A 27,859-nucleotide genomic window follows, 5' to 3' on the forward strand; every position below is an offset into this window, starting at 1 on the left:
GTCATGCTTTTATTCTGAAAGGCTGGCAAAGAAAATTATATTTTTTTAATATAAAAACTAAAAAACTAGTGTAAGAAAGTTTTTTCCAGCTTCTTTATAAAAGAAAGAATAATAATAACTCTCCACTTGAACTTTCTGGCCTCAGTGGTTGTGTGAGGTTTCCTTCATGAGGAGAACAAACAGAATATAAACCAGTGTGTTTACAGTGAATGTGTCAGGTCTGAGCTGCTGTGTGGACCAGTTAGAGAGCAGCAGCTGGATCCCAGTGGTTGGACTGGTGGACGACTTCAGTGAGGAGTCGATGACATTTGGCTCTGGTAGAAACTCTGCACACACAAACACACAGGAGGAGAATAGAAGCACAAAGCAGAGCCTCTCTGTTCTCTTTATATACAGCAAAGCATGAGGACATGTCAGTGAACGCATCACAGTTACAATAATGTAACTTAGTGAACTTTGACACATTTTGTGCTGGTGTGTCAGATCACACAGCATCTGCAGAGACACACAATCTTGTTTTGATACATTTTAACTGCAGGTTAAAAATAAATGATTAAATAACATCAAATTGCTCCATCTTAACAGGTTACTGGCACCAGAATATTTACTAGAACTGGTGCTTGTGTCCCAGTCAGTGTGTACATCCTGAGATGCTGCAGGCACAAACCTGTTCACTGTTCCCAGCTCACACTTAAAGACGACTGAATGTTTGCTGTGAGGACTCCTCGATCCTGGGACGACCTGCCTGAAGAAATCTGGCTCGCCTCATCAGTGTCTTCTTTTAAATCATTGTTAAAGACTAATATATAAACTTTAACTCATCTTATTCATCCAGCTGTTGGAAGTTATTCACCACATGACACTTGAGTCTGTGTGGCTGTAGTTTGATTCATAATTTACTCTTTGCTCTTTCACTCATCGTCTCTGGGAAGCCCTCGTAACGATGGTTTGAAAAGTGACACAAACTTACAAATAAAGTTTGATTGTGAGCAACAGATTTATGGTGTTTGTACTAAAAGAAGAGCAGCTGTACCTCTCAGCTCTGACTGTTTTTCCTTCTCTTTGACTGACGTCTTCAGTTCTCACTGCTGAGCCGACTGCAGCTGCATCTGCACAATAAAACACACACAGAGGACGTCAGAGCACGATTGACGTTTCCCAGAATCCTCTGCAGGAGAAAATGGAAGGTCCTCATGTTTAGCTGGATAGAGAAAAGTTACAGGAAGTCATGATGTCGCTCTGATGTTGTTCAGTTTGTCTCGTACAACATTTTTCTGAAGTCTCATATAAAGACGGTCGTTTCTCTGTTTTCTTAACAAAGTGGATTTTCTACAACAGTTTCAATGATAAGAAACAAAATGAATGACATTAGTTATGGAGCCCTTTGTAAAATATTCAGAGAACAAGATGGAAAAACAATCAGTTACAGGAGCAAACATCATGTTGGCTTGAACACATTTGTTGTTGAAGCTTCTCAGTATTTGAAACATGAAGATTTGTTAGTGTTTTTTAATGCAACAGAGAGTCAAGTTTAGCCTTTCTGCTAACTTCAGGCTAAAAACACTGATGACCTCCAACGCTGCCCCTCAGCCTCCTGGTGGAGGCTCCTATGGACCCAGCAGGGTGACAACAACACCCCATCAAAGGGACAAAGACACTGAGCAGCATGCAAAGAAGTCCACTCACTATAAACATCATGTAACAAATAAGAACTTTAACGGGATCATTGATGGAGCTGGACTGTTGTCAGAGTGCAGCTTAGAGGAGAGTCTGAGTTTAGCAAAACCTCCTCATGGCTTAAAAAGTCTAACAAGTGTTAAGATTTCCTGTGAATATTACTGTGAACACTGACACGCTCACCTGTTTTCAGTGCAGCTCACTTTGTTATTGTTACTCACATAAAATTAAATAAAGTATTCAAATAAAAAGTGTAAATATAGACTTTAATTAGCCAGTTTGTTATGCTGCACGGAACAAACGCACTACTCTCACATCTGGTGTGAGCGACGGCTGTGACGGGACACGAGCTCCAGCTCAACCTCTGACTTTACTGATGAACGAGTGAAAGTGAATTCCTGTGTTTAGTTTAATATTAGAATATATTTGTTTGTTAGAAAGTGTTATAGATGCTATGTTATGTCCTACAGAGCAAATATTTCATATTCAGCCTTCATGAAGCAACCAGTTAAGTATTAAATCTTCTATATCAATAATTCATCTTTGACGTTACATTATTTATATCATTTCAATGTATTCTTCATTTCCCACATTTACATTGTTAAAAATATAATGTTTAAATAATGTAATTAACCCGTGTTCTTAATATAGTGTCATATTAATATATCTGGTACCATTATTTACAGCATTTTAATATGTATGCAGTGTAAGTTACATGTATCCATTTGCCATGTCCAACAGGATTAGGTGAGGACAGTTCAGGTAAGAATGCTGTGCTGACATTATAACAGAAGGGTCACAATCATGGCAATATTTTTTCATCATCTTGATGTCACTGTAGTGCAAGCCTATTCAAATGGCGGCCCGTGGGCCAAATGCGGCCCAGAAGCAACCTGCTAGTGGCCCTGCCTGTGGTCCTGTCAGAAACACAGAGAAAACGCAAAAAATGTATTCATTAATTAATTAAATTTTTTTTTAAAAATTTAAAAATTCCTACAGTATAGTGTAGACTGTGAATGCAACACTCCTAGTAGCCTAGCAATATTTAACCCACAATGCACCGTGATGTAAACATATTAAACAATCATCGTAATATATGATGCGACAACAGCATGTCTTTCTCACTCCAAAAGCGCAAAATTGACAATGAAAACTGTCGGTTTAACCCTGCCCGGACTGACAAATACTTATTCATTTTACCGAGTTTAATAATCTTACAACCGGAGTTGTACTACCATGGTGAGGGTCCTGTACAGCCCAAGAGAGCTGCAGCATCTTCCCTTCGTGTTTGCTTCTTGGCGAAGAAGAAAAGGCCTTTCACAGATTCTGAAACAGTGAAATACTGCATGCTGGCCGTGGTGGATGCGGTGAAAAGTGAAGAAAAAATTAAAGTAAGTGTGACATCGGCTATTAAAAACGTGCCCCTGTAGGACAGTTCAAATATTCGTAGAGTAGAGGTTCTGGCGTCAGACGAGTTTGAAATGCTGTTAGATGACCTGAAGCAAACTGATGTAATGTCTATCGCAGGAGATCACAGACAGAACTGATAATGCACAGTTGTGCGTATATGTCCGTTTTTTGGATGGGAAATTGCTCGGCTTGCTACCGTTAGAGGGACACACAGCTGGCGAAATAATGCTTGAGAAGATTTCAGCTCTTTTTGAGGAAAATGGTCTGGATATGAAGCGTGTCTGTATACTTGTGACGGATGGGGATACTTGTTTTTCAATACAGTTGTGTGGGTTTGAAATGGATCATGATCTGCTGCTCACTGGCTTCGAAAAAAATATCTGGCCCAGATAAATTCCTCGGTTTGAAAATCTGGCCCAACTAACTTCGTAGTTGAATAGCCATGCTGTAGTGGCTACATTAATTTGTTACAGTTCTCTCTTCCTCTTATATTTAATATAACCACACTACAGATGGTCAAGCAACTGTTTTTATGCTTTGTCATTAGCAACAGCGATGGCAAAACCATGGCGTGGCTCAGCCGTCCGCTTGTTTGTTTTCCACGTAAACCTTTGACAATAAAGCTCAAGATCCTGTTGAGGTGTTAAAATCAGGTGTTAAAAAAATAAACCTTAGACTCAAACGTTAGAACAGGCTTTTCCCAGCAGCACGCCGTGTAATAAATACTCAAAGAAAACGGCGGCTGTTACAACTTATATGGCAATATTTTTTCATCATCTTGATGTCACTGTAGTGCAAGCCTATTCAAATGGCGGCCCGCGGGCCAAATGCGGCCCAGAAGCAACCTGCTAGTGGCCCTGCCTGTGGTCCTGTCAGAAACACAGAGAAAACGCAAAAAATGTATTCATTAATTAATTTAAAAAAAAAATTTAAAAATTAAAAATTCCTACAGCATAGTAGACTGTGAATGCAACACTCCTAGTAATCTGTTTTGATTTTATATACTGTTTTGTTTGTTTGTTTGTTTGTTAATTAGTTAGTTTGTTTGCTTGTTTTAATCCATTTTAAATCATGCTTTTTATTTGTTTTTGTTTCTAATGTCTCTGTAAAGCACTTTGAATCACCTTGTTGTTGAATTGTGCTATACAAATAAACTTGCCTTGCCTTGCCTATATCTAAAAATGTATAGCTTCATGCATCAGTTAAAACTCACAACTCCAGCTACACGACGCCCAGCTGGAAAGACCTCACACAAGTCGAGCTGCCCGAGATTCACAGAATTTACAGAAAATGTTACATTTTTGTGATTTATATTGTTGTCGGGACGATAGATGTCTTATATCGGGATATGAGATTTTGGTCATATTGCACAGCCCTACCACACGCTGCATTCAGAAAGCCACTAGCATCATGGCTGACCCACATCACCCTCCCACCAACTGTTTACTCCCCCTTCCATCAAGAAGACAACTCTGCAGCATCAGAGTACTAGCATAGTACTGGGTTTGCTGGTACTAGTTTACTGTATAGTGGTCACACACACAAACACACCTGCTTCATCAGCAGCAGACAGTCTCTTTGATGTTGATACACGTATCCATAACAGTGTGAAAACAGCACATGTGGAGGTGCAGGGAGGGAAACTCCGGGTTAACTGAGTGAGTTGATAACGAGCTTCATATGACAGAATATCCTGATTACCAATGTTAGTGTAAACTAATCTGAATAACAGAAACATACACTGGGTATAATAAACCTGCTCTGTAGTGCAAGGTTCATATTTTCATACATGCAAATAATGCATCTTGCAAAAAACAGCATTGCAATATGTATGAGCCGGTTTCTGATGAGGAGGATGATAGAGAGCATCAACCAGAAGACACAGATGAGTCTGATGAGGAGGTCACAAGTGCTAAAGCTGCTTCTGCTGAAATATACAAATGGCTCACATGGCATCAAACTGCACTCTGGGCTCACCAGGTTTGCTGTGACAAGAATAAGTGTCTGTTTATGCCACTGACAAGAACGACATCATTGCTGTGACAAATCATGAAAGAAAAAAAGTCGATGGCGACATTTGGAATGAGACTGATGAGGAATAAGTGGATTCCCATGTTCTTGTCTCTGTAGTTTACAGATTCAGCTATGCCCCTGTTATAGCAGTGATACCTTGATTGGATCAAACCATTCTGCAGGTTAGACTCAGGACCAAACAAAATACTACATAATAAATATCTATAAAATACTTCCACCATTTTCAAACATTTCCAACGTCCCCACATTAAAAATAATAACCAATAATAATCCTATGAAAATAAATAAAATTCCCACATATTCTAATCGTACCTTACAATCTGCTAGGAACCAATAAACTGTTTGTGGGCAGCAGGTGAGTAACAGTATCATTTATGCTTGCTAACATGAATATTATACAACTTAACAGAGTTTGTGGTATTTTAAAATAGATATTTGTGTGCTTGTACATTGCAGAGGAACACTGTAGTGACGAGTTGCAGGCAGACAACAAGCAAAACAAGCGCACCCACGACTTACACACACCAACCACACCCACCGCTCGTGTAACTCAGCTGAAAACCTGACAAGAAATAAAGGTTTTAACAGTCCTCCAATTACTGTTGCTTACTTCACTGCACAATAAGCCTGCACAATACAGTGAAGCTATAACAGGAGAAAAATGTGCGTTAAAATATTTATTTCGTGGAGGTAGCTCGCCGTTATAAGGTCCTTGTCTGATCTTCAGAGGTGACAGTGTGGTCCCTTACCATGGAAAATGCTCCTTCTGGTTACACAAGCACAACAATCCAGGCAAATATGAGACAGAAATCAGGGCAGCTTGTGATGCAAAAACCAGTTATTCATTGAATCTGCAGATTTACACAGGCGAGCCTGTGATTGGCATCCTATGGGCAATTTAGTGTTTCCAACGAACCTATCCCCACTAAGTGCATGTCTTCAGTGCTAGGATTCTGACTTTGGAAAGGCCAGAGTAATACAGAAGTTTGTTTTTAACGCTATGATTTCTTTTTATTAAAAGCAGACATATGCATGCATGTATGAATCAGGAACACAGCACCCAATCTATCATTGTGAACTCTCCTACTAAACAGCAAAACCCAAAGTGACATTAAGTACATTCTACCTTTATTTTGCTTTATTTGTTGTTGTTGTTTTTAATTATCATTTATTTTAATAATTACCGTCATATGGGCCAGCAGTCTCTCATTTGGCCTCTCATCTAAAGAGTGAGAGAAAAATACTGCTAAGTGAACTACAATCACATCAGCAGGGAGAGAGTGACACTGCCAGCAGAAATCCATCTCATGTCTTGTCTTATGACTCTGACTGCAGTACACAATGAATTAAAAAAAGAAATACATAAATAATACCTCCACTGTAATGCATAGACTCGGCCTCTATATTAGCTTTACAAAATCACAGCATCATGGGACATTTTCTGGGCAAAGCCAGGCTTCATGAAACACTAAAACATTTGAAGCATTTGTGTTGGAATTGCATCGAGGCTTCACAACAATGTGAAACCCTCTCAACAGTGACACCTGCTGGCCAATTTGACTATCACACACCTAGATGACGCTGTTCTGTGAAACTGTAATGCAGACCAGCCATGCAAATTCCAAACAAAGTCAATTATTATACCAGGCTGTCAGTAGGTTTTGCTAGGTTTGTGGCCAACTGTTGAAATTAGTGATAAGAACAAGATTAATAGAACGAATCCAGTGGGGCTGTTTGTTGTTGTTGTTGGTCCAGCTCCTGACTAGGGGGCGGTAATGATGGCTGGTTTGCCAACCGAAGTAGAAGAAGAAGGAGGAGGCGGCGAAAGAAGGAAGTGTTAAGATAAGAGTTCTAAGAAGGACTCTTAGAACTCTTATCGTCAGCTTCACAAATCACCATCACGAGATGTGGGGTTCGGAATGGTTGTACTTTCTCCTCGGTATCCTCCGTGTCTGCTGTGCCTGGTCTGCAGGTGAGATTTCAGCCTTGTAGCACGTTTTGGAAACTATGCAGCCTAGTGTGTTTGTGAGCGTGTGTATTACATGCGTGTGTATCTTCGACTGATTTGCATTGTCCGGGCCACGGTGGGAGCACAAGCCAGAGTACGGCACACTGCTGTTGTTTGTTTATAATCGCTAGCAGCCGATACTGGCTAACACCTGGTTAGCTACCAGCTAATCTGGTTAGCTACCAGCTAATCTGGTTAGCCGTGTGAAAAGAAGCGTGATTATTCATTCACAAGTTTCTACATTAAACGTAGCCCAACAATACGCCACACGGTCCCGCTAACCCGGAGTTAGCCGTGCGCAAACCGGTACCAGTACATCAGCTGTGCCCAGAAACAGCTAACCTAGCCGTAGCCGAGCTACATTAAACAATGAATCAGAAATTCAAGTGGCTCTTGATGTTGGTTATTTATTTTATAAAGCAGGGGTCACTAACAGGCGGACTGCGATCCGGGTCCGGAAACATAAGGACCCGAACCTACAGCCGTAACAGCGGCTCAGTTTTTCTGTTTTTACGGTAGTAGCAGTGGCTTGAGAAACAGACCAATTGGATGCGAGTTAAGCCATCCCACGTGATACCAGTAAGCGAATCAACCGTGCATTACAGGCAGTAAACACTGGGAAGCAAGTGACACATGAAAAATCAGAAAGAAAACAGATCGTGCCACATGTAGAAAGAAAGAGGGATAGACGAGTGCACCAGAGAAAGCTGCGAAAAACAGAACTGTTAACTGGAGAAAGAGAGAGAAAAATAAGGAGCAAATTGTGCAAACCGGAGAGTGATAATAGAGCACTTAAGGTTCAGTAAATCCTGGGCTCCTTCAGATTTAATTGGTTGATCACACACCAAATGTGGTCCTGAAAGAGCAGTTTGACCCGGAGTACTCAAAGCGCTCTTCACAACATGCCTCTTCACCCATTCACACCCACTCATACAAGCACTTGTAAACACAAGTGCAAACTAATCTACTAATCCACACACATTCACACTCCGATGAACGCATCGGAGGGCAATTTGGGGTTAGTATCTTGCCCAAGGATACTTGACATGCAGAGTGGAGAAGCCAAGGATCGAACCACCAACCTTCCGATCAGTAGCTGCTTTACCACCTGAGCCACAGCCACCCCAAATTTAGTATAATATAAAATTATAATTTAGTATAACATTATTATACTATTAAAATTTTAGTATAATATTATTATTTTGTGTCACTGTTTCACTACACAAAATGTTGCGATTCGGTTGTTACATTAATTTACTTTTCCCCCTCACTAATAGTCTTTACATAAGGTGAAATGAAATTTTGTCATCAGGTCCCAACAAGAATAACACCATTATAACATGACATGAAATATTTAGTTAATATTTAGTGCATTTAACAGTAGTGAGTGAGTGTAACAAATATGAGTAAGGAGCACTTTTACCCAGATACTAACATGTTTAGTGAAGCTGCGGACAATGAAACTTTTGGAAATTTTAGGGTTTATGATTCTTTTGTAGATTTTATTTCTAATACTCTTCAAAGCCCATCCATATTAAGCATTACTTGCATTGAAAAGTAAAAATTGTAACCTTGATTGAGCATTTGAGTCTGTGAACCACAAAACCTTACTTTCAAAATAGTGGTGAATTTAATTGTAGTACAGTGGTCCTTCGTTTATCGCGGGGTTACGTTCCAAAAATAACCTGCGATAGGTGAAATCCGCAAAGTAGCAAACTCTATATTTTACAGTTAGAATAGATGTTATAAGGCTACAAAACCCCTCACTACACGCTTTACACACTTTTCTCAGAAAGGCATGAACATTTGAACACTTTTCTTTTTCTTGTTTAACACTCTCAAAGTTCAAACCTTAGAAATTTACGTCCAGTATTTTAGAATGAAACCAAAGACACCCGCGGTTGCCTTTGACGGTGCAAAACGTTTTGTCGACATTGTTGTGGAGAAAAACAAACATACATGTGGCACGGCTGCAGGAGAAGCCGACGCACTGGAGCTGCATCGGCTCATCACGTCGCTCTGCAAAAGTTGTACTGGGTCCTGAGTGGGAGTGTGGTTGTTGTCAGTGATGTGTGTGGCTGGAGTGCTGCAGCCGAGTGTGTACAGCAAGCGTGGTGAAGTAAAGTATACTGAAAAGATTAAAATATCGTCGGGTCTGCCATGGATGTTACAATACAGTACAGCAGTTCAGAGTCACACTGCTAGCGATCAAGATTTAATTCAATTTTGACAAGCTGAACGCATTCTGTACTGTACAGGAGATACGGCACAAACGGCATGCAAATTTGCACCCCCAAAAAATCTGCAAAACAGCGAAGCCGCAAAAAGTGAGCCGCGATATAGTGAGGGACCACTGTATAGTCTACAACTTGTTACAAAGTTATTTAAATAACAGGAAGCAACACAAAGCTCCTCAATTACAAATCTAATACCACAGCGATCAGCACAGTTGGTGATGAGAACACCTGCTGACCCATAATTCATTGCAACTCTTCTATCAATTAATCAAGTAAACAGATAAGAGAAAAAACACAGGTCTTTGAGTATTAAAGCTCCTAAATACATTTTTATTGCAGGACTGCTTTTAGGCACAAATGTGGGTGAAAGGCTCCCAATTAGATCATTTAACACAACAGCATGCGACAGAGCTGTGTGAAGTATCGACACAAAGAACTTGTGTCGAGGACTTTTTTTTAGTAATCCAATTACTCAATGAATCACATGAATCTAACACCGATTCATTAAAAGCTGATTTTTCACAGACGTTTATTTAGATTTGTTACAGATTCAGCAGAGAGAAGTTCATGTTTGCACACCGCTGATATAAAGACAACTCAGTTTCAGTAAAATCAGTATTACCAGAATTACTGAGGAGCAATAAGAGGGCCTGCCTCTAAACACTCAGTGTGAGAACTGAGTTGAGCCAAAACTTGCACCAATAGCAGCTTTCAGACAGTTATTTAGGTACTTTTCAGACAAAGTACTGATTACTTGATCCGATAACATCCCTCCCTCCCTTTAGGGATAAGGAGACAAGGAGACAGGTCGATGTCAGCAACTAACACAACAAGCATAAGACAATTTCTTTGAAGGCGGGATAAATATTTATGTAATTTGCAGTAAGTTGTGTGCCACAGGATTAGCCTGACGAGCTGACTAGTTTAAATATTCTCCTGAAAGTGAAACTCTTACATTCATTAACATCTGTAGATATTAATGAATCTGGCCCTAAATCTTCCCTTTAAGAATCAAACGCCTCACATCACACTACAATCTGACACCACAACATTTGCCATCACAGAAAAAGGAAACATGAGTTCTGTCCATCATCTGTAACTCTGAAATCTGAGTAGCTGCTGCTCGCACTCTGAACCATGATGGAGACAAACAAGAGCATCTGCACCTCCTACCTTTGACTGTTTCTCTTCTCTCTCTTGATGACTTGTTGATGATTCGTCCATAACTGACGTCCACCAAGGTCTACACGATAAAACACATACAGAGGATGTCAGTGCAGGTGACACAGTCCTAATGACATCACTGCTGTTGTTTTAAATATAACACAAACTCAGTCACATTATTCAGTTTGGCTTCATCGGAGCTTATAAGCAGGACTCTGTTCAGGTGTGAGCCGTCTTGTTGCAGCACACCTGTGGTTCTGGCTGATGGTTGAGTGAAAGTGAATTTTCCTTTCTTTGGTTTAATATTAGAAAATGTTTGTTACCTCAGTAGTAGCATCGCACACATGTGATAATTACTGGTTATCTATTAGTCAGTAAAAATGTTTGTATGTTAAGATTAAGACTATTATAAGATTATTACGTTTTCTTTTTTAGACATTTAAAAAAACTAATTTAAATGTCAGTCGGCCTTCATCCTGTCAAACTGACAAATAACCCAGAGTTGAGATGAAATTTTCATCTCAACTCTGTTTGCCGACAGTAGGAGGGTCTAAATTTCCCCCCTAGCATCTAACGTCTTTGCGTTTTCCTCCTTCTATTGTTGGGCCGTAACATAAACTGCCTTGAGGCAACTGCTGTTGTGATTTGGTGCTATATAAATAAAACTGAAATGAATCTAATCGTCATGTGGAACTGCTGTCTCATATTCTCCATAGAGAGATGAATGTAAATCAGTAATGCCCAACTTTAGAAATCAATAAAAATAGAGGCTTAAACAACTTCAACGAATTACAAATATTTACTACAACTTTGTTAATGGTTCACTTGTTGTGAATGGGCGCTACATTTGAAGACAATTCACAGACGCACAGGATTTCCTTTGTAAATCTGCCACTCAGCTGCTTGGTCACACTGATTGGTGTACTAGCAGCTAATAGTTTTAATCAATTGGTGTGTGCTCTGTGCTGCTGTTTAGTTCTAAGTTGATGGCTGATGGTTGAAGCTTTCTGTCCTGAGGAAGGAGACGTGGAAATCATTGTTGTTTGCTCCAGATCAAAGTGATTAATGTGACTGATTGAACAGACATTCTTGGTGTGTGTTTGGTGTTTCCAGCAGTGTGAAAGAGACTTAACAGCAGATTAGAATCAAGGAGAACAACATTTATACCTTTTCTAAATCACCAAATTAGAGTTTGGGGTTTGAATGTAAAGTTTCAAAATAAAAACATAATCCACGTACAAGTTTGATATGAGGTCAGCAAGTACAGTGTAGGTGTCCTGTTTTAGGATCATACATTAATGCATTTAGAAGAACAAGACTATGCAAATTGTTGTTAACAGCCAGGGATCAGGGAAACACCAAGACTTTAGAGCCTATTAAAAACACACTCCTACTCTCTGTGCAGAGGTCCAAGGGATCTTCTGGGAATGGTGACACTATTTTCTGGAGAACTGATTGTTCAGTAGGTAGTGATTTCATACCTGTTCATCTCTAATATGGATCTGAACCTGCCAAGTTAAGAAGATTTAAGGAGCGAACCATTTACATAGTAAAGATGGGTGACCAACATGTACACCCTCAGTCCTACAGAGCAAATCATTTCTATTCAGCCTGATTTGTTTTTCATGTCTTCTCCTCCATCATCAGTTATCAGGAGAGCAGACAGTCAAAGTACAAGAATTCAAACAAACACAGAGATTCTACTTACAGAGCAGACACAGCACAGATGTTTCCTTCATCGTCCTTCTCACTCATTTCAGCTTTTTTTCATTTCTGTCTCTGACACCAAGTAAAGCCCGCCCTCTTCCTCTGAGCACCAGCTTTTCTATTGGTACAAAAACAGTGTTGGTAAGATAAACTATATAAAAGATATATCACACTGCAGTACATTTTTATTTCCTTAAACCACTCTGAATCAAAACCCGGACGCTTAAACACAGAAAAGGCTCATATTTCTTTTTAAACAATGTTCTTGGTTTCTAGAACAGTGACTCTGGCTTATTTTTAAAAATAATCTGACATGTCTACTGCATTTCTTGGATTTCAACATATCTTCTTATTCCTGTTAAACATTGAAGTTTAATAACTATCATGTGGCATTTTTTTTTCTAAACATCAACAAACAAATTATAGACCTTAATGTTTTTAATACTATCGCTTCTGATTATTACAAGCAGGTACATGCACCTGTTTATAAATCAAGAAAACAACACCTGATCTTTCATTGCTATTTTTCCTCTGGGTTATCAAGACCTATTTACTTAGACATCAAGTGTAATTAAATCAATATGTTTTTATTGTAATGATTACTGTCATATAGTGTAGATAATCAGCAGAGAGAAAGTAACACTGCAAGTCGCATACATAAATTTATCTAAATATAAATCTAAATAAATAAATAAAACTCGCTCTTGTCTTTTGTCCTCCAGCCCCCAAATCAGACTTCTGGAGTAAACGCCCACTTCACAAAGTGACAGACCGGCTAATGCTCATCGAGCTGTTGCATTCTCAGTTTCTTTGTTCTTCAAATCGCACCATCCTTGGACATTTATTACACTGATCTTTCGATCCTACGAATCCCACCACAAGATGGGGAATAACTCTCTCTTATTCGGCCTGATTCTCGGTGTCTTACTTCCCTTGTTTACAGGTGAGATCCGTCGAAGGAACTATGTCTTTTGTGAGCTACCCGTGAACTGCATTTGCGAATGTGTCTATTACCGTGTTCTCGGACTGAACTTGGATTGAACTGCCTTTTTTGTTACCATGCCACGATGGGGGGATACAATCTAGTGTCGCATTAGCATCAGGTGTGATTTAGACAAACAGTAGGATTGAGGCCGGCAGCAGCTAGCTCCGGCTACAGCTAACTAGCGCTGCACCGTGCGGAGACCGACACGGGCATTAAAACGAAGCAATCGCGTTCCTGATAGATGCTAGCTACAGCTAATTAGCAGTTAACCGTGTAGAGACTGGTCTCAATACGTTCATTAGCCGCAGCCGGAGACCGACACAGGCATTAATACCAAACAGTGGTGGCCATGACAGCAGCTACATCTATGTAGCTCCAGCTCAGGCAGTAAAGTGTCCACGTAGCTCCAGTTAGCTGTAGCCGGCGTTAACCCGCTGTTACATTCGCTGTAATCGGAGTCCGACGCGGGTATTTAAAACGAGCAATAACGGCCCCGACAGCAACAGCGCGTTTGTTTCGGCTCCAGTTAGCTGTATCCGGTGCTAACCCGCTGGCTCCAGTTAGCTGTAGCCGGTGCTAACCCGCTGGCTCCAGTTAGCTGTATCCGGTGCTAACCCGCTGGCTACAGGGAGCCGGAGCTAACCCGCTGGCTACAGGGAGCCGGAGCCGGAGCTAACCCGCTGGCTACATCTTCCAGGTCAGCTCTTCTTCACTCTATAACTATGAAGTTGTTATTTGGAGTTCGACATGTCAGAAAGACGTCCTGTGCAGACTCAGCTGGGACGACTTTCTAGTCTGAAAGAGTGAAAGAAACACAGCAGAGAGGCTATGAAGGTCAAAGTGCAGTTACTCATTTTTACAGCAGCGATAATTAAAAGAAGCTACAAACAGAGACATGTAGTCACTTAAGCAGAGAGAGCACAGCAGACACTGGAAGCTTAAATTGATCAAAATCTGAGTATTGCTAGAGACCCATGGTACTCGTCTCCTTGTATCTTTGCCCCACCGGAGATGTGAACTCAGGAAGGGCAATGAAGACAGAAGTCGAGAAAACAGGTTCAACAAAACGAGACATCAGTGAATCACCATGTTGGATCATGTCAGTATTTTAAAGTAAGTGGCGTCTCAGATTAACGGGCTACAGTCAAAGTGTGTAAAACAAACGGTGGTGAATGGAGCAGCTACAAAGCTCACTTTTCTTCAGGTCAGAGTTTGTGGATCAGGAGCTTTATGAAGGTTTTAATGGTCATTACAGGAACTGTAATGAAAGAAACTGTAATGAAAGAAACTGTAATGAGTGAAAGAAAACTGTAGAAGCAATTACAAGTTGAATCTGGTAGTTGGGGTTGTTAGCTAAGATACCGTCATTAAGAAGCGGCACAACTAATATATCTACGCGAGCTAATTTACGATGTGCACCGCTAGAGTGGCCATTTATTTTTTAATGCACCTTCTCAGATTAATTCACTGCGTGTCGTGCCATCAGTTAACGCTCCGCGTGCCGTGCCCAGGGTTGCCGACCCCTGTTTTAAACCATTTTAGCCTTGAGTGTCCTGTCAAACACAACAGACATTAAAGAGACAAGAAATAGATGCTTTTAAAAAATAAAATCTATTATGTATAAGTACAAACATACTAGTTAGTATACACCCATATTGCAAATAACTCTAAAAACTGTCATCCTACTATATCTCCAATAGTAGGATGTCTGTCTCAGCTACCACAGGGCAAGAGGTGGGCCAGTGCCATTGTCTGGGGGTTAGGGTCCATCTAATGCACACCATACAGTGCAATTGTTCACCCTTTTGCACACCCAATACAGAGAAAACAAAGCTTTACAGTTTATAGTGAAAAATGTAAATTATACATATTTAACCTCTGTAATAGTCTAAATATTTATTATTGAGCCATTTGTACATAATAGAGCTTTTTCTTTTATTTAGTAACTTTGTAATTTATTGTATTGAATTTAGTTCAGTCTGTTATTGTTACTGTCTTTGAGCAGCTGTAATTATATAACTTCCTTATAGATTAATAAAATATTCTGATTCTGATTTTCGATTACAATCGAGTTCCACCTAATGTGCGTGGGTTCGTTGTAGCAATGTGGCCATGCTTCCCGTGACGAACACAACAAGCATGGACGCTGAGGTGACGATATACCTGCTGCTCAGTCTGTGGCTTTATGGAAGACTTTGAGACCACAGTGCTGTTTTTTGGAGCACTTTCCCTTGTTTCCGGGTTTCAAAATGGCAGTTTTGATTTTCATGAACAAGACACTCTCGTGACTCGTCGAGTGATGCCACTGACAAGTTGATCGATGCCATGCAACCCGTTGATGTCACATTTTCGGATTGTTTCAGATCACTTGGAACCCCGGCTGGAGAAGGTACTAAAAAAGAACCAGGTACAAGGTACTATGACTTAATAGAAAACCCTGAAAACTGCTGTGAGCCATGGCAAGCTAGCCCCGAGTAGGTGCTTAAGAGGCAAAGGATAACAGTGGGAGAAGGACGAATATAACTGTGACAAACTTTAGAGAGCTACACAGTGATTAATTAATGAGCTACTAGGTAAAAGACAAAACACTCATAAAACGTGTCTTTATACATGAATAAACAGAAATGTGTAAAAACATAAATATAAGAAAAATATTGTGTTGTGCATGTTCCTTGTTATTGTAAACTCTTAAATTTAATTGATATTTATAACAAGCAGCATGCCCGACACATTTTACACAGTAACCTGTTCTAATTTAGCTAATTTAGCAGATGATTTATTCACATACAAGGCAGAGAAAATTTTGCCTTGGTTCAGATAAGATGTCTTCCTGTTCCCCCAGTACGTTAAAGGATCCTCTGATCTTGGAATGTTTCTCTCAGACACTCTCCACAATACTAAGGGGTTGGCAGTCCTTTATAATAAAACTCAGGACTGCCTGGCCCAGAACAATCTTCCTAGATGCTTGATTTCAAAATAATAAAACACATACTAATAAAAAAAAAATGATAATAAAGCTGTTCAGTGTCTATATAGGTCGACCTGTGTTCATTCTCAGTGTGTTTGTCTCCTCATTTTCATGTTTGGCTCTGTAATGCCTAAACACTGAGGAGGTGCTTTTGTTTGTGTAAGAAATGCAGAACAGATGCAACATTTAACCTGCATAAAATGAAATAAATAATTTACACTTCAAGTCACATTGCTGTTTTTCCTGTTCTGATAGATTACACTGAAACAAACAGATATCTTATTTGCAGTTAAAAGATCAAAATGATCCCACACAGCAGAAACATTTCTTTTTTTTTCGGGCTCCATTTTGTTATGGGGAGATGTTTTTTTATTATTATCTTTGCGAGAGTAATTTTGTGAGGTTGTGAGGTTTTGTGAGGTGGCGACTCATTCCGTTGTTAGATGCGGATGCGGCGGTACCTTTTAAACACAGTTTGGCGCGTTGGCAATGAGCGCAACAGCAGCTGTATCAATCACGTGACTTTTTCTTAAAGCGACGCACGCAGCGACGCACGCAGCGATTCAGGCTGGTCAGTATGCCAATGTCAGTGTTGCAGGACCCATCAACACAGCGAGATGTGTCGAGGGAGAATTACATTGCTTCGCTCGGTCGTGATTTTCTGCTTTATCTTGTTTCCGGCTGCGGGTGAGACAACTGTTCAATTATTTTAGAGCCATTTTTGACATTGTAAATACACGCCACAAATTTAAGAAACTAAAACCCTGACTGTCTAGGTAGTCGACAGTAGCTTGTTGTTAGCTTGACATAGCTAACAACAAGCTTAGCTCGGCTGCTCGATAGAAAAAGTGTCAAGAGATAAACCGAGGGCTTCGAAAATAGGGGCTCTATTGTATAGTAAGCCGCTTGAGAAAACTTAAAGCTCTCTCACAGCTGTAACATTGTTTTTTGCTTTGCTCTCGGAAATGAGACGAGGCTCGGCGAATGGCTTCTTAAAAGCCCCGAAAAAAGCAGGGCATCAAATTAAATCAAACTCTTGTTGCTCCTCTCCACGGAAATCCTTACTAAAATGTGAAAGCTTTGTAAGATCTGAAGAGTGCTATTAGTACGGCTTATTTAAACCCCCTTTCCACGTTGGGTGACACAGTACCGTAACTCTTCAACGCTGTGCGCAATCTAAAAACTCGAACAGTCCACTAAATCAGCGACTCCACACGCAGATATAGAAGTGAACACCAACTGTCAGCAGTGAATGACAGGAAGTGCTTCTTGGAGCTCTACTCGGGGCCAAAAAGCATGTGGAATTATTTAGAAAAAAAGAGTTGCCCATAATAAAATGCAAAATGTGCTTTTTATTGTAAGGTAGACCTCATAATAATTCCGCGGTTGTCTGAGGAGGGTTACTTTTATTTCTTGTCCTTGATCGTTCTTATGCAGCACGATGTGGGTGACGTTAGTTCTTCATAAGATTGTCATGGCGGTGTTTTAGACAACTTACGTTGACCTCCTTTAAAAAATATAATACGTTTTATTTTCCTTTCCAAATCACTAGATCAAATCCCCACACACTGTTACATTAAATGTAAAATAAACTGCATTAAACTGAGTCCAATTCCTCGGTGTATGCTTCTCGTCGTGTCGCACAACTCAGCACCACCTACACCATTTTTCCCCCACAAAGAAGCTCACACACAACTGAAAGAGCGACACCAACCAGGGCAGCAGACATGTTTGCGAACTGTAACCGGACGTGGCCTCTTTATAACTATGTGTCTGTGCTCCGTGTTTTACTTACCCCGACATACAGAGACTTTAAACAGTAAAAGCAGCTCCTTTGTGCCTGATCCCGCACGGTGTTGAACATTAAGCGGTTGAAAGCAGCTGACATACTCCGTTTTCTCGACGCTGAGTACTGAGTCTAAAAAAATAGCTCCGATATCCACAGCCAGACCCACGTCGTCTTCGGGTACGGAACATCCTCGTTTAAAGCTTTTAAGAAAGCTGTTTTATCGTCCATTAACGATAACACAACCGACAGACGCCACGAAGCGATTTCACAGAAACTGGAACGAAGGGCGGTCCCTGTCGATCCGATTACAGAACCGACAGTCATACAGCCCTCCCCCTCCCATTTGAACGGAGTCGTGCACGCGGACGAACACATTTGAATAAACACAACGAAAACAGCAGGACAAGCGCGCTCACGCTGCCCACTAGAAGAAAACAAAACAACGTTAAGCCCCCTCCCCCAGCACCTGCAGAGTTAAAACACAGGGTTACCTTGGATGCAGTAGCATAGCAACGCTAGTTTCTGTAAAGTTTACCACACTTTAGGTGGTGCAAGTTTTGTCCCTGTTCTGTTCTACTTAACCTCGCAAACATTACATATTTCTGAGGACAAGAACAAAGACAACAAATAAGCAGTTGTTCAAAGGTGTTTGCAAAAAATACTTTTCCCTTTTTTTCCTAAATCTTTTCAGATTGTGTTTTTATTTTATTTATGAGCAAAACACAAGTTGTTTTGTTTTTGTTGCTTTGTTGCTCTGAATTCTGTGGTTCCTTAACAGGTTTTAACAGGTCTGTGGTCACGTTTGTGTGATTCAACCAGCATAAACCAGAGAGCAGTTGTGTCTGTTCCTAATTCTGATTGGCTGATGTAGAAGTGACTGTTCCCTCTGCTGTTGTTTCATCTTTCAGACCAAGAAACTATCACGGCTCAGTCTGGACAGGATGTCACTCTGACATGTCGAGCTCCAAACAACAACCTCATAGTTGTAGAGTGGAGAAGACCTGACCTGGGAGAAGTCTTTGTGTATCGCAATAACCATTTTGATCCAGATGACCAGCATCCATCTTTTAAGAACCGAGTGGATCTGCAGGACAGACAGATGAAGGATGGAGACGTGTCCGTGATTTTGAAGGATGCGATGATTAATGACACTGGAACATATGAGTGTCGTGTCTTCATGGAGGGAACAAATCGCGGGAAGAGAGCTCATCAAACTATTGACCCCATCAGCATCATCTACCTGAGAGTTGTTGATCCTTCAGGTGAGTGAGTTCAGTGTGTGTGTGAGCAGTTTAAAATCATATTAAAATTGTGTTGATCTGAGTCATTTAAATGTGACAAATATGCAGAAAGAACATTACAGATTTCAAACACATCTTTACAAAGAATTTTAAAATGGAATAAAAAAAAGAGAGAAAATATTTGAAGGTATGTTTAAAAAAATTGACTTTTTTATTTAATCCATCAAAGGTTGGTATAAAGTGCCTGCAGTGAAGACCAAAGGAGACATGGTGTTGTTTATACCTGCTGCTATTATTACGCTTAATAACACTAAATCATACGTGTTGTTGCCATGACTACTGCACCTTGTGCTTTGGTGATGAAGGAAATTCCTTTAACCTCTCTGCTCTGTGTTGTTTCCTCTTTCAGTTCAGAAAAACATCACAGCTAAGTCTGGACAGGACGTCACTCTGACATGTCGAGCACCAAACAACAACATCACAGCTGTAAAGTGGAGCAGAGCTGACCTGGGAGATGAATATGTCCTTCTGTATCAAGATGGCCATGTCGAATCAGACAAGCAGCATCCATCTTTTAAGAACCGGGTGGATCTGGAGGACAGAAAGATGAAAGATGGAGACGTGTCTTTGATTCTGAAGGATGTGACGACTGCTGATAGTGGAACATATGAATGTCGTGCCTTCCAAAGAAGAACAAACCGCAGGAAGAGAGCTAACCTCAAGACTCCGCCCATCAGTATCATCAACCTGAGTGTTGATCCTCCAGGTGAGTGAGTAGAGTTGAGTGTGTGTGTGTGATCAGCGGTGAAGCTGCTTCCTGGTTGTTGATGTTTGTTTCTAAAGATGTTGTTGATGACCTCACACCTGTTTCTCACCTGCAGGTCAGCGGGAAAAGGATAGATCTATTGGGCTGAAAGTTGGTCTTCCAGTTGGACTTGTTGTTGTTGTTGTTGCTGCTGTGTTTGTTTGTTTTTTGATCTACAGAAGAGTTCAGCAGGATTCATATCAGCCTCCACCTGAGCCTGTTTGAATAATCAGACCTTTTATTATTGCTTCTCTTCCAGCTTCTCAGAGGGGACTCTGAGCATTCTGGGTAAACACATTTGAGGATATCCTAAAATTAATTCCCACGACATCCAAAGTTTGATGTTAAGTGTCTGAAATTAGACTAAACATTTATTTATTCCAAACCAATTTTTTTTTGTTCTTCGGGAAATTAAAATCAGTTTATATGTAAGTGAAACAGGAGCAGACTGAAATGTCACATGTGCCTTCACGAAGTGCCAAAAGAACGGTTTTATGAAAATTTAAAATGTTCTTTTTCTTTGGTGTAAAACCTCAACAAACAGACCAGCAGATATTTTCATATTTCATGTTTAAACGTCCATTATAGAGCTTTTAAGAAGTAAACTGTCCCAAAGTGAAAGTTGTGCCTTTAGCTCCTTACTGTCTGCTCATCAACCTCCATGAACACCAGCTGAAGTCTTCATAAGTTTAGTTTAGCAGACTAAACTCGTCTTTATACTGTGAGCTGTAGCTGCTACTTCCTGCTCTCGACCTCCTGCTGAGCTAACGTCTCTTTAACTTTACTTTTAATATCAAACTGCCTGCTGCTTGACTTTAAACAGATAAAACACTCATGTTTATATCACAGAAGCTTCTAAAGTTTATTATATTAAGCTTTAAGCACTCCACGCACTTCTTAACTTTGTTATTGCACACTGTATTCAATATATTTATTTGAGCAAGAATCCTGTTTAGTTTTCATTCTGTTTTTATCACAAACTTTCAGGCCTGTTGACTCAGTTCATGCAGTTTTCAGGACTTTCTGATTCTAATGTTTTTACTGTAAATGTGCCTTCAGATGGTGTCTATTATTATAACGATTTCTCTTTAAAGTATGAATTCATATTGTATTAATTCAAAGTCCATCAGTACATATATTTACCTTATTATTGTATATGCTGCTGCTCCACATGAAAAATGTTAATATTAGGATATTAAATCATGTTCATTGTATCTCACAGTGACACAGACAGCTGTGAACATCCCATTCATAATCAATGATTCATTCTTCTCTGAACTTTAAATGAACACAATAAAATACATTTTTCTTCATGTGGTCGTCTGCTCTGAGTCACTTTATAAATCTGCATCATGCTTTCAATTCACTCTCATCACTCTTACTGTATGAAAACGTGCTGTGAGCACTTTAGTTTTGACTCTCAGCTCTACCAGTCTGAAGTCATTTACTTCACTGATGAACTTTCTGAAAACAGTCGTCTGTCTGCAGATTCTCTCAGACTGGATGAAGACAGATGTCACAGATGTTCTCTTTATTGCTCCTGACAGATCATCAGACACCAAACTGCACAGTAACTAAGACTCATGTGTGAAAGTGTTCCTGCTGCTTTACGTCTGTGGCTCACATGAACTTTGTTATCTGCTCTGAAGGTGACTGAAGTGTGTTTGTGTTCACCACAACAACTCACGTTTTCCATCAGACATCTTTGTGAAACCCACAGAAGCACACGAGAAGATCAAGTGAGACCAAAGTTTATTGAACCTGCAGAGAAACCAGATCACTGCTGTGGAGACAACAGCACACTTAGAAATAACATAAATAACAGCAAAGTTACTGAAGACATGGAAACATGGATTACATCTACTTTTTAGTTACATACATTTATTATTGTTTATGTATAAATGTTGTCTTGGTCATGCTTTTATTCTGAAAGGCATGTTTTCTCGAGCTTCTTTATAAAAGAAAAAAATAACAAAAACTCTCCACTTGAACTTTCTGGCCTCAGTGGTTGTGTGAGGTTTCCTTCATGAGGAGAACAAACAGAATATAAACCAGTGTGTTTACAGTGAATGTGTCAGGTCTGAGCTGCTGTGTGGACCAGTTAGAGAGCAGCAGCTGGATCCCAGTGGTTGGACTGGTGGACGACTTCAGTGAGGAGTCGATGACATTTGGCTCTGGTAGAAACTCTGCACACACAAACACACAGGAGGAGAATAGAAGCACAAATTACTATTTTTGGCTCTAATTAGTAAACACAGAGTGAGTCTATAACACTAGCAATGTGTTAAAATTCTATGAGCCTCTCTGTTCTGTTTATATACAGCAAATTTATGAAAGACAAACTGATTTCAAAATAAAAGTCTAAAAACTGTGAGTGGACTCTTCATGTTTTACTGTTACTAATTCATCACAACAAAGATCAACATGTTCACACAGTCTGCATGAATGAATGTACTGATGGAGTCAGACTTATTTATTTACATCATATTAATTTAAACTGGTCAGCTCCATCATTTCATTGTTGATTTTGATGCATTTTCACAGTTTGGATGAAGTAACTGAACTTTTCTGCTGATGCATTTGTAGTAAATGACGAAGTTTAAGATCAAAACATCCACAGAGACGTGCAGGTTTGTGTCTGACACTTTTTAACAAGATTAAAAACATAAAATCATGAAACAGACTGTCTGCTGACACTTCCTGCAGAGTGACGACACTCTCAGACACACAGGTCTGTTCAACATCACAAACCGCTGGTTGTCCCTCTTCCTCTCCCTCACAGCTCGTCTTCCTCTCCCTCACAGCTCGTCTTCCTCCTCACTCTCAGGACTGTCCCTCTCTGTCATCCTCTCCAACTAACTCCTCTGTCTCTCTGTCATCCTGCTCCTCATCATCTCCATCCTCTCTCTCTACATCGTTCTTTGTTAACAGGCTCAAAAAGGACGTAATGTTTGTTTTTTCTTTTCATCATGACTGATGTTGTTCCCAGCGCTGTGAGAAAGCAGATACTGAAAACTGTGATCCTATCTCAATATGGCTGAAACTAAAAGTGCAAAACCTTATTTTTTTAATTTATTGTTAAACTATAATCATGAAGGGAAAAATGTAATCGGTTCCTAACACTGTAGCGGGGATTTGGTGCCAAACCATATGTTTATTTATTTATTTTTATACTTTTTTATACAAGCCGTAAAAACTCTTCCGCGGTAATACAGGTATAATGTTAGGCAATGACAAGAAAATGAAATATCCCAAGAACCATGGCAGTAATGGAGAATAAGAAGTGTGAAAGTGGATCGTTGAATGAAACAGATGAACCAGAATCGGTTTGTAAAAATGGTGCAACTTCAGTGATGTGGAACTGGTTTCGTTTTCCTCCGTCAGATACACAACAAAGCACTATTTTTTGTAGAACGTGCAACCTATTTCATCATTTGAAGCAGAAGCACTTGTTTGAGTACAACAAAGAGACCAAAGATGCTGACTCAACAAACAATCGGCACAGCTTTAAATAGCTGCACGTGTCAATTATATCGTCAGTTATATTGTTATCACAAATTTTCAAATATAGAAATATTGATAAATATTTTTGGCCATATTGCCCAGCCCTGCTGTCTAGTATAAACACCCTTTAAACAACATATCCCCAAAAGTTGATTCTGTTCATCTGTACGTAGCGTTTTCAGTGGGTCATGAAAATGGCCTTAAACAAATCTCCAGGGACAGACGGAGTCACTGCCAATTTCTATCAGTTGTTCTGGAAGGACCTAAGAACCTTGCTGTTCGAAACGATAAAAGAAGCTATAGAAAAGAAAGAAGTGATGCAAAGTATGAAACAAGGGTTAATTACCCCGATTCCTCAATCAGGTAAAGACAAAAGAATTTTAGACACTTTAAGACCAATCACCTTACTAAACATTGATTATAAGAGCCTGTGAGGGGCTGTAGCTGAGAGGCTGAAGAAGGCATCTCAAACATCATCAGTGAAACAAAGTCAGGGTTTTTGAAAGGAAGGTTTTGGACATCCTGGACTACAGTGAAATAATCCAACAGAGTTTTTTTTTTTTTAATAATTTTGATTTTAAGTTCATATGGAGTAACAAATTTGAATATATAAAGAAAAATTATATGATTAAAAATTATGAAGCGGGTGGGGCTACTGCCATTAACTTTGATGTTATGAATGGTGTGTTAAAATTGGAATGGTTAAGATTCATTAAGAACAAACATTCCTTTTGGAAAACTATTCCCAGTGTGATTTTTGGTAAAATGGGTGGAACAGACTTTTTGTTACCTGTTAAACTCTCAGCTTTCCATCAGCAGGTCATTCTCTATTGGAAATTAATTTACAAGCATAAAAATATGCGTGTACATGGATAAATGGAGATTCAAAGGGATTTTGGCTGTAGCTTATTTTGTGGATGTGAATAGGACATTCTGTGAGAAGTTTGATGTAACGTTCACTGCTAAGAGTCATAAGACACTAACAAAAGCCACCTCAGTCCCTTTGAGATGAATGATTAAAGAAGACATTGTGCACTCTAAAATTTCTCCTGGACTGAGACAGCTCTGTATAGCCGGAGTTGACTTTGGTGACAGCAGGTTTACAAATAAGGTAATCAGAAATATTTTGATAAATGAAATCTGTCCAAAACCAAGTTAAAAGAAATTGTATTCTAAAACTAGTTGAGTCCATGAAGGTTACGAGGATATGAAGAATAATATATTATAATAAGATAAGATAATAATAAGATAATAATATATATAATAAGAACAGTATATTTCACTTCCCCTTCCCCCTAAAGTTACAGGGGTTGAATCAGTGTCAGGGCTGAGAGATTTCATACGATTAGCTAAATGTCCTTCAAGGAAATCCACCAATGGGAAGTTGTAGTGTTTTCAAATTATGGGGCAGTGATTGTGCTTATAAATACTGGGGTGAATATTATTTACAGGAATATTATGTGAAATACTTAATTGAGAGAGAACAACTCAAAGTGTTGTCATACAGGAGAAAAGCTTCTCCTTTTAGCAGGATCCATGAAAAGAAGCTGCTCTGTGTCACAGATGAAATACTAACATGAACATTAACAAATCCAGTGGGAATCCCCTGAATGTATGTTCACAGTTCACACAGCCGACACCACTTTACCAAACAGGGAGGACACAGCCTTATTTGGTAAAGTGGTAGGATGTGACTAGAACTGGTGCTTGTGTCCCAGTCAGTGTGTACATCCTGAGATGCTGCAGGCACAAACCTGTTCACTGTTCCCAGCTCACACTTAAAGACGACTGAATGTTTGCTGTGAGGACTCCTCGATCCTGGGACGACCTGCCTGAAGAAATCTGGCTCGCCTCATCAGTGTCTTCTTTTAAATCATTGTTAAAGACTAATATATAAACTTTAACTCATCTTATTCATCCAGCTGTTGGACGTTATTCACCACATGACACTTGAGTCTGTGTGGCTGCAGTTTGATTCATAATTTACTCTTTGCTCTTTCACTCATCGTCTCTGGGAAGCCCTCGTAACGATGGTTTGAAAAGTGACACTAACTTACAAATAAAGTTTGATTGTGAGCAACAGATTTATGGTGTTTGTACTAAAAGAAGAGCAGCTGTACCTCTCAGCTCTGACTGTTTTTCCTTCTCTTTGACGACGTCTTCAGTTCTCACTGCTGAGCCGACTGCAGCTGCATCTGCACAATAAAACACACACAGAGGACGTCAGAGCACGATTGACGTTTCCCAGAATCCTCTGCAGGAGAAAATGGAAGGTACTCGTGTTTAGCTGGGTAGAGAAAAGTTACAGGAAGTCATGATGTCGCTCTGATGTTGTTCAGTTTGTCTTGTACAACATTTTTCTGAAGTCTCATATAAAGACGTCGTTTCTCTGTTTTCTTAACAAAGTGGATTTTCTACAACAGTTTCAATGATAAGAAACAAAATGAATGACATTAGTTATGGAGCCCTTTGTAAAATATTCAGAGAACAAGATGGAAAAACAATCAGTTACAGGAGCAAACATCATGTTGGCTTGAACACATTTGTTGTTGAAGCTTCTCAGTATTTGAATCATGAAGATTTGTTAGTGTTTTTTAATGCAACAGAGAGTCAAGTTTAGCCTTTCTGCTAACTTCAGGCTAAAAACACTGATGACCTCCAACGCTGCCCCTCAGCCTCCTGGTGGAGGCTCCTATGGACCCAGCAGGGTGACAACAACACCCCATCAAAGGGACAAAGACACTGAGCAGCATGCAAAGAAGTCCACTCACTATAAACATCATGTAACAAATTATTAGTTTAATATTAGAATATGTTTGTTTGTCAGAATGTTTTAACGTCGTTGTTGTAGCAACAACAACGTTAAAACCATGGCGTGCCGTCCGCTTCTTTGTTTTGCATATGAACCTTTCACAATAAAGCTCAAGATCCTATTGAGACTATTCAAAAAAAGTTACATTTCTTTATTGCAGGGAGGGAAACCCCGGGTTAACTGAGTGAGTTGATAACGAGCTTCATATGACAGAATATCCTGATTACCAATGTTAGTGTAAACTAATCTGAATAACAGAAACATACCCTGGGTATAATAAACCTGCTCTGTAGTGCAGGAGATTCTACTTACAGAGCAGACACAGCACAGATGTTTCCTTCATCGTCCTTCTCACTCATTTCAGCTTTTTTCATTTCTGTCTCTGACACCAGGTAAATCCTCCGTCGTCACAGTGCATGGTTTTCTATGGGTAAAAAATAGGGTTGGTAAAAAGTGATTTTAAACATATATCACACTGTAGTGCCATTTTATATTCTTAAAAACACTTTTGAATTAAACCCTGTTGCTTAAAAGATGCTACAGAAAAAACAGAAGACCAGAAAAACATGTGTAGTGTATAAAACATCCACTGTGACCAAGAACCTAAAATAGATGTAAATAAAAATAGCTTAAAGATGATCGGATTTTATTCTCCGTATGAGATTATCTACTGTTAGTAAACATTTCAACACTGAATAATTGTCAGATATGGGGGGGGGGGGGGGGGGTTGGTTGGTCAAGTTACAGCAGAAAAATATTTCAAAATGGAGGAACAACCAAGTCAGGCAGGTGGAAAATGTAGAAGTGGGAGGGGTCAAAAGAGCGGAAAACCACACATTCAAGTATGTCTGTGAAGGTTCTCAGTCATCCAGGTCATCGTAGTCAAAGGAGCTTGCACATTCAAGTAGCAGTCCGTCTTTGACAGACACAGAGCAGCGCTATGGATGCAGGGCAATCTGTCTTGATCTGCTGGATTATCTTTGCCTTTCTTCGCTCATTTACGACCGCAGGTAAGATTGAACTGTTACAATAAGTTTTTATAAAGTCAGCAGCCGTGTGTATTTATCAGTAATCGTGTCATTGTATTACCCTGCTTAATTAAGCTGTCTTTATCGTTAGTGTAAATACGTAAAACAAAACGTTTAAAAATCTGACAGGATGAGGCAGTGATGATGACTACACTTAGTTCGTGGGGTAGATGGAAAGTCCTGCTTCAGACTGTGGTGCCTTTAAAGGCTCGGCTGGCGGCTAGCTTGCTCGCTCGCTCAGCGGGAGCGAGCGGGCGGCTAGCTCAGCTCAGCGGGCGGCTAGCTCAGCGGGAGCGAGCGGGCGGGTAGCTCGCTCGCTCGCTCAGCTGGCGTTGGTCGAACAGATGTGTGGTAGTCTTGCGTTTCAGGAGCTGCTACCGACAAACCAGCAAAAAAACGCGTTATGTGTCATCTGTGACACTTGTGAGGTTATCTCAAACACACTCTGTCAGTCTTGATGCTGTTGAACAACAAAATGTTTACAAATGTT

At 39.9% G+C, this 27,859-nt stretch overlaps 1 protein-coding gene and 2 long non-coding RNA genes across 6 annotated transcripts; 1 reads left to right on the forward strand and 2 right to left on the reverse strand.

Annotated features, from left to right (window-relative positions):
* LOC102783578 (uncharacterized) lies at nucleotides 1-18,295 on the reverse strand. Of its 4 annotated transcripts, none has more exons than XR_015718589.1 (4): nucleotides 17,986-18,295; nucleotides 12,239-14,017; nucleotides 1,034-1,109; nucleotides 1-326 (listed from the first exon to the last, which is right to left on the reverse strand). It is a non-coding gene; the product is annotated as an uncharacterized LOC102783578 (long non-coding RNA). The 4 variants fall into 4 exon arrangements; XR_015718588.1 differs by adding an exon at nucleotides 10,540-10,609 and having other exon boundaries at nucleotides 1-1,109; XR_015718590.1 differs by having other exon boundaries at nucleotides 1-1,109; nucleotides 12,239-12,355.
* LOC148103543 (neural cell adhesion molecule 2-like) lies at nucleotides 16,753-21,492 on the forward strand. Its single transcript, XM_087838767.1, has 4 exons — nucleotides 16,753-16,877; nucleotides 18,888-19,241; nucleotides 19,630-19,986; nucleotides 20,102-21,492. Exons 1-4 carry the CDS (start codon nucleotides 16,808-16,810, stop codon nucleotides 20,248-20,250), a joined length of 930 nt encoding a protein of 309 aa, XP_087694893.1. The 5' UTR covers nucleotides 16,753-16,807; the 3' UTR covers nucleotides 20,251-21,492.
* On the reverse strand, nucleotides 21,307-27,049 carry LOC102783778 (uncharacterized). The gene is made up of 3 exons (XR_015718583.1): nucleotides 26,654-27,049; nucleotides 25,650-25,724; nucleotides 21,307-22,211 (listed from the first exon to the last, which is right to left on the reverse strand). It is a non-coding gene; the product is annotated as an uncharacterized LOC102783778 (long non-coding RNA).
* Between the last annotated feature and the right edge of the window lie 810 nt (nucleotides 27,050-27,859).

The sequence above is a fragment of the Neolamprologus brichardi genome, chromosome 3, assembly GCF_056152115.1.
Source record: "Neolamprologus brichardi isolate AB-2024 chromosome 3, ASM5615211v1, whole genome shotgun sequence".
Classification (NCBI taxonomy): Eukaryota; Metazoa; Chordata; class Actinopteri; order Cichliformes; family Cichlidae; genus Neolamprologus; species Neolamprologus brichardi.

Excerpts from the sequence above, each read along its gene's own strand:
- LOC148103543 (XM_087838767.1), top strand. The coding sequence starts at position 16,808 with ATGTGTCGAGGGAGAATTACATTGCTTCGCTCGGTCGTGATTTTCTGC. Across the intron at positions 16,878-18,887 it reads TATCTTGTTTCCGGCTGCGG|ACCAAGAAACTATCACGGCT; the intron begins GTGAGACAACTG and ends TTCATCTTTCAG. Across the intron at positions 19,987-20,101 it reads CCTGAGTGTTGATCCTCCAG|GTCAGCGGGAAAAGGATAGA; the intron begins GTGAGTGAGTAG and ends TCTCACCTGCAG.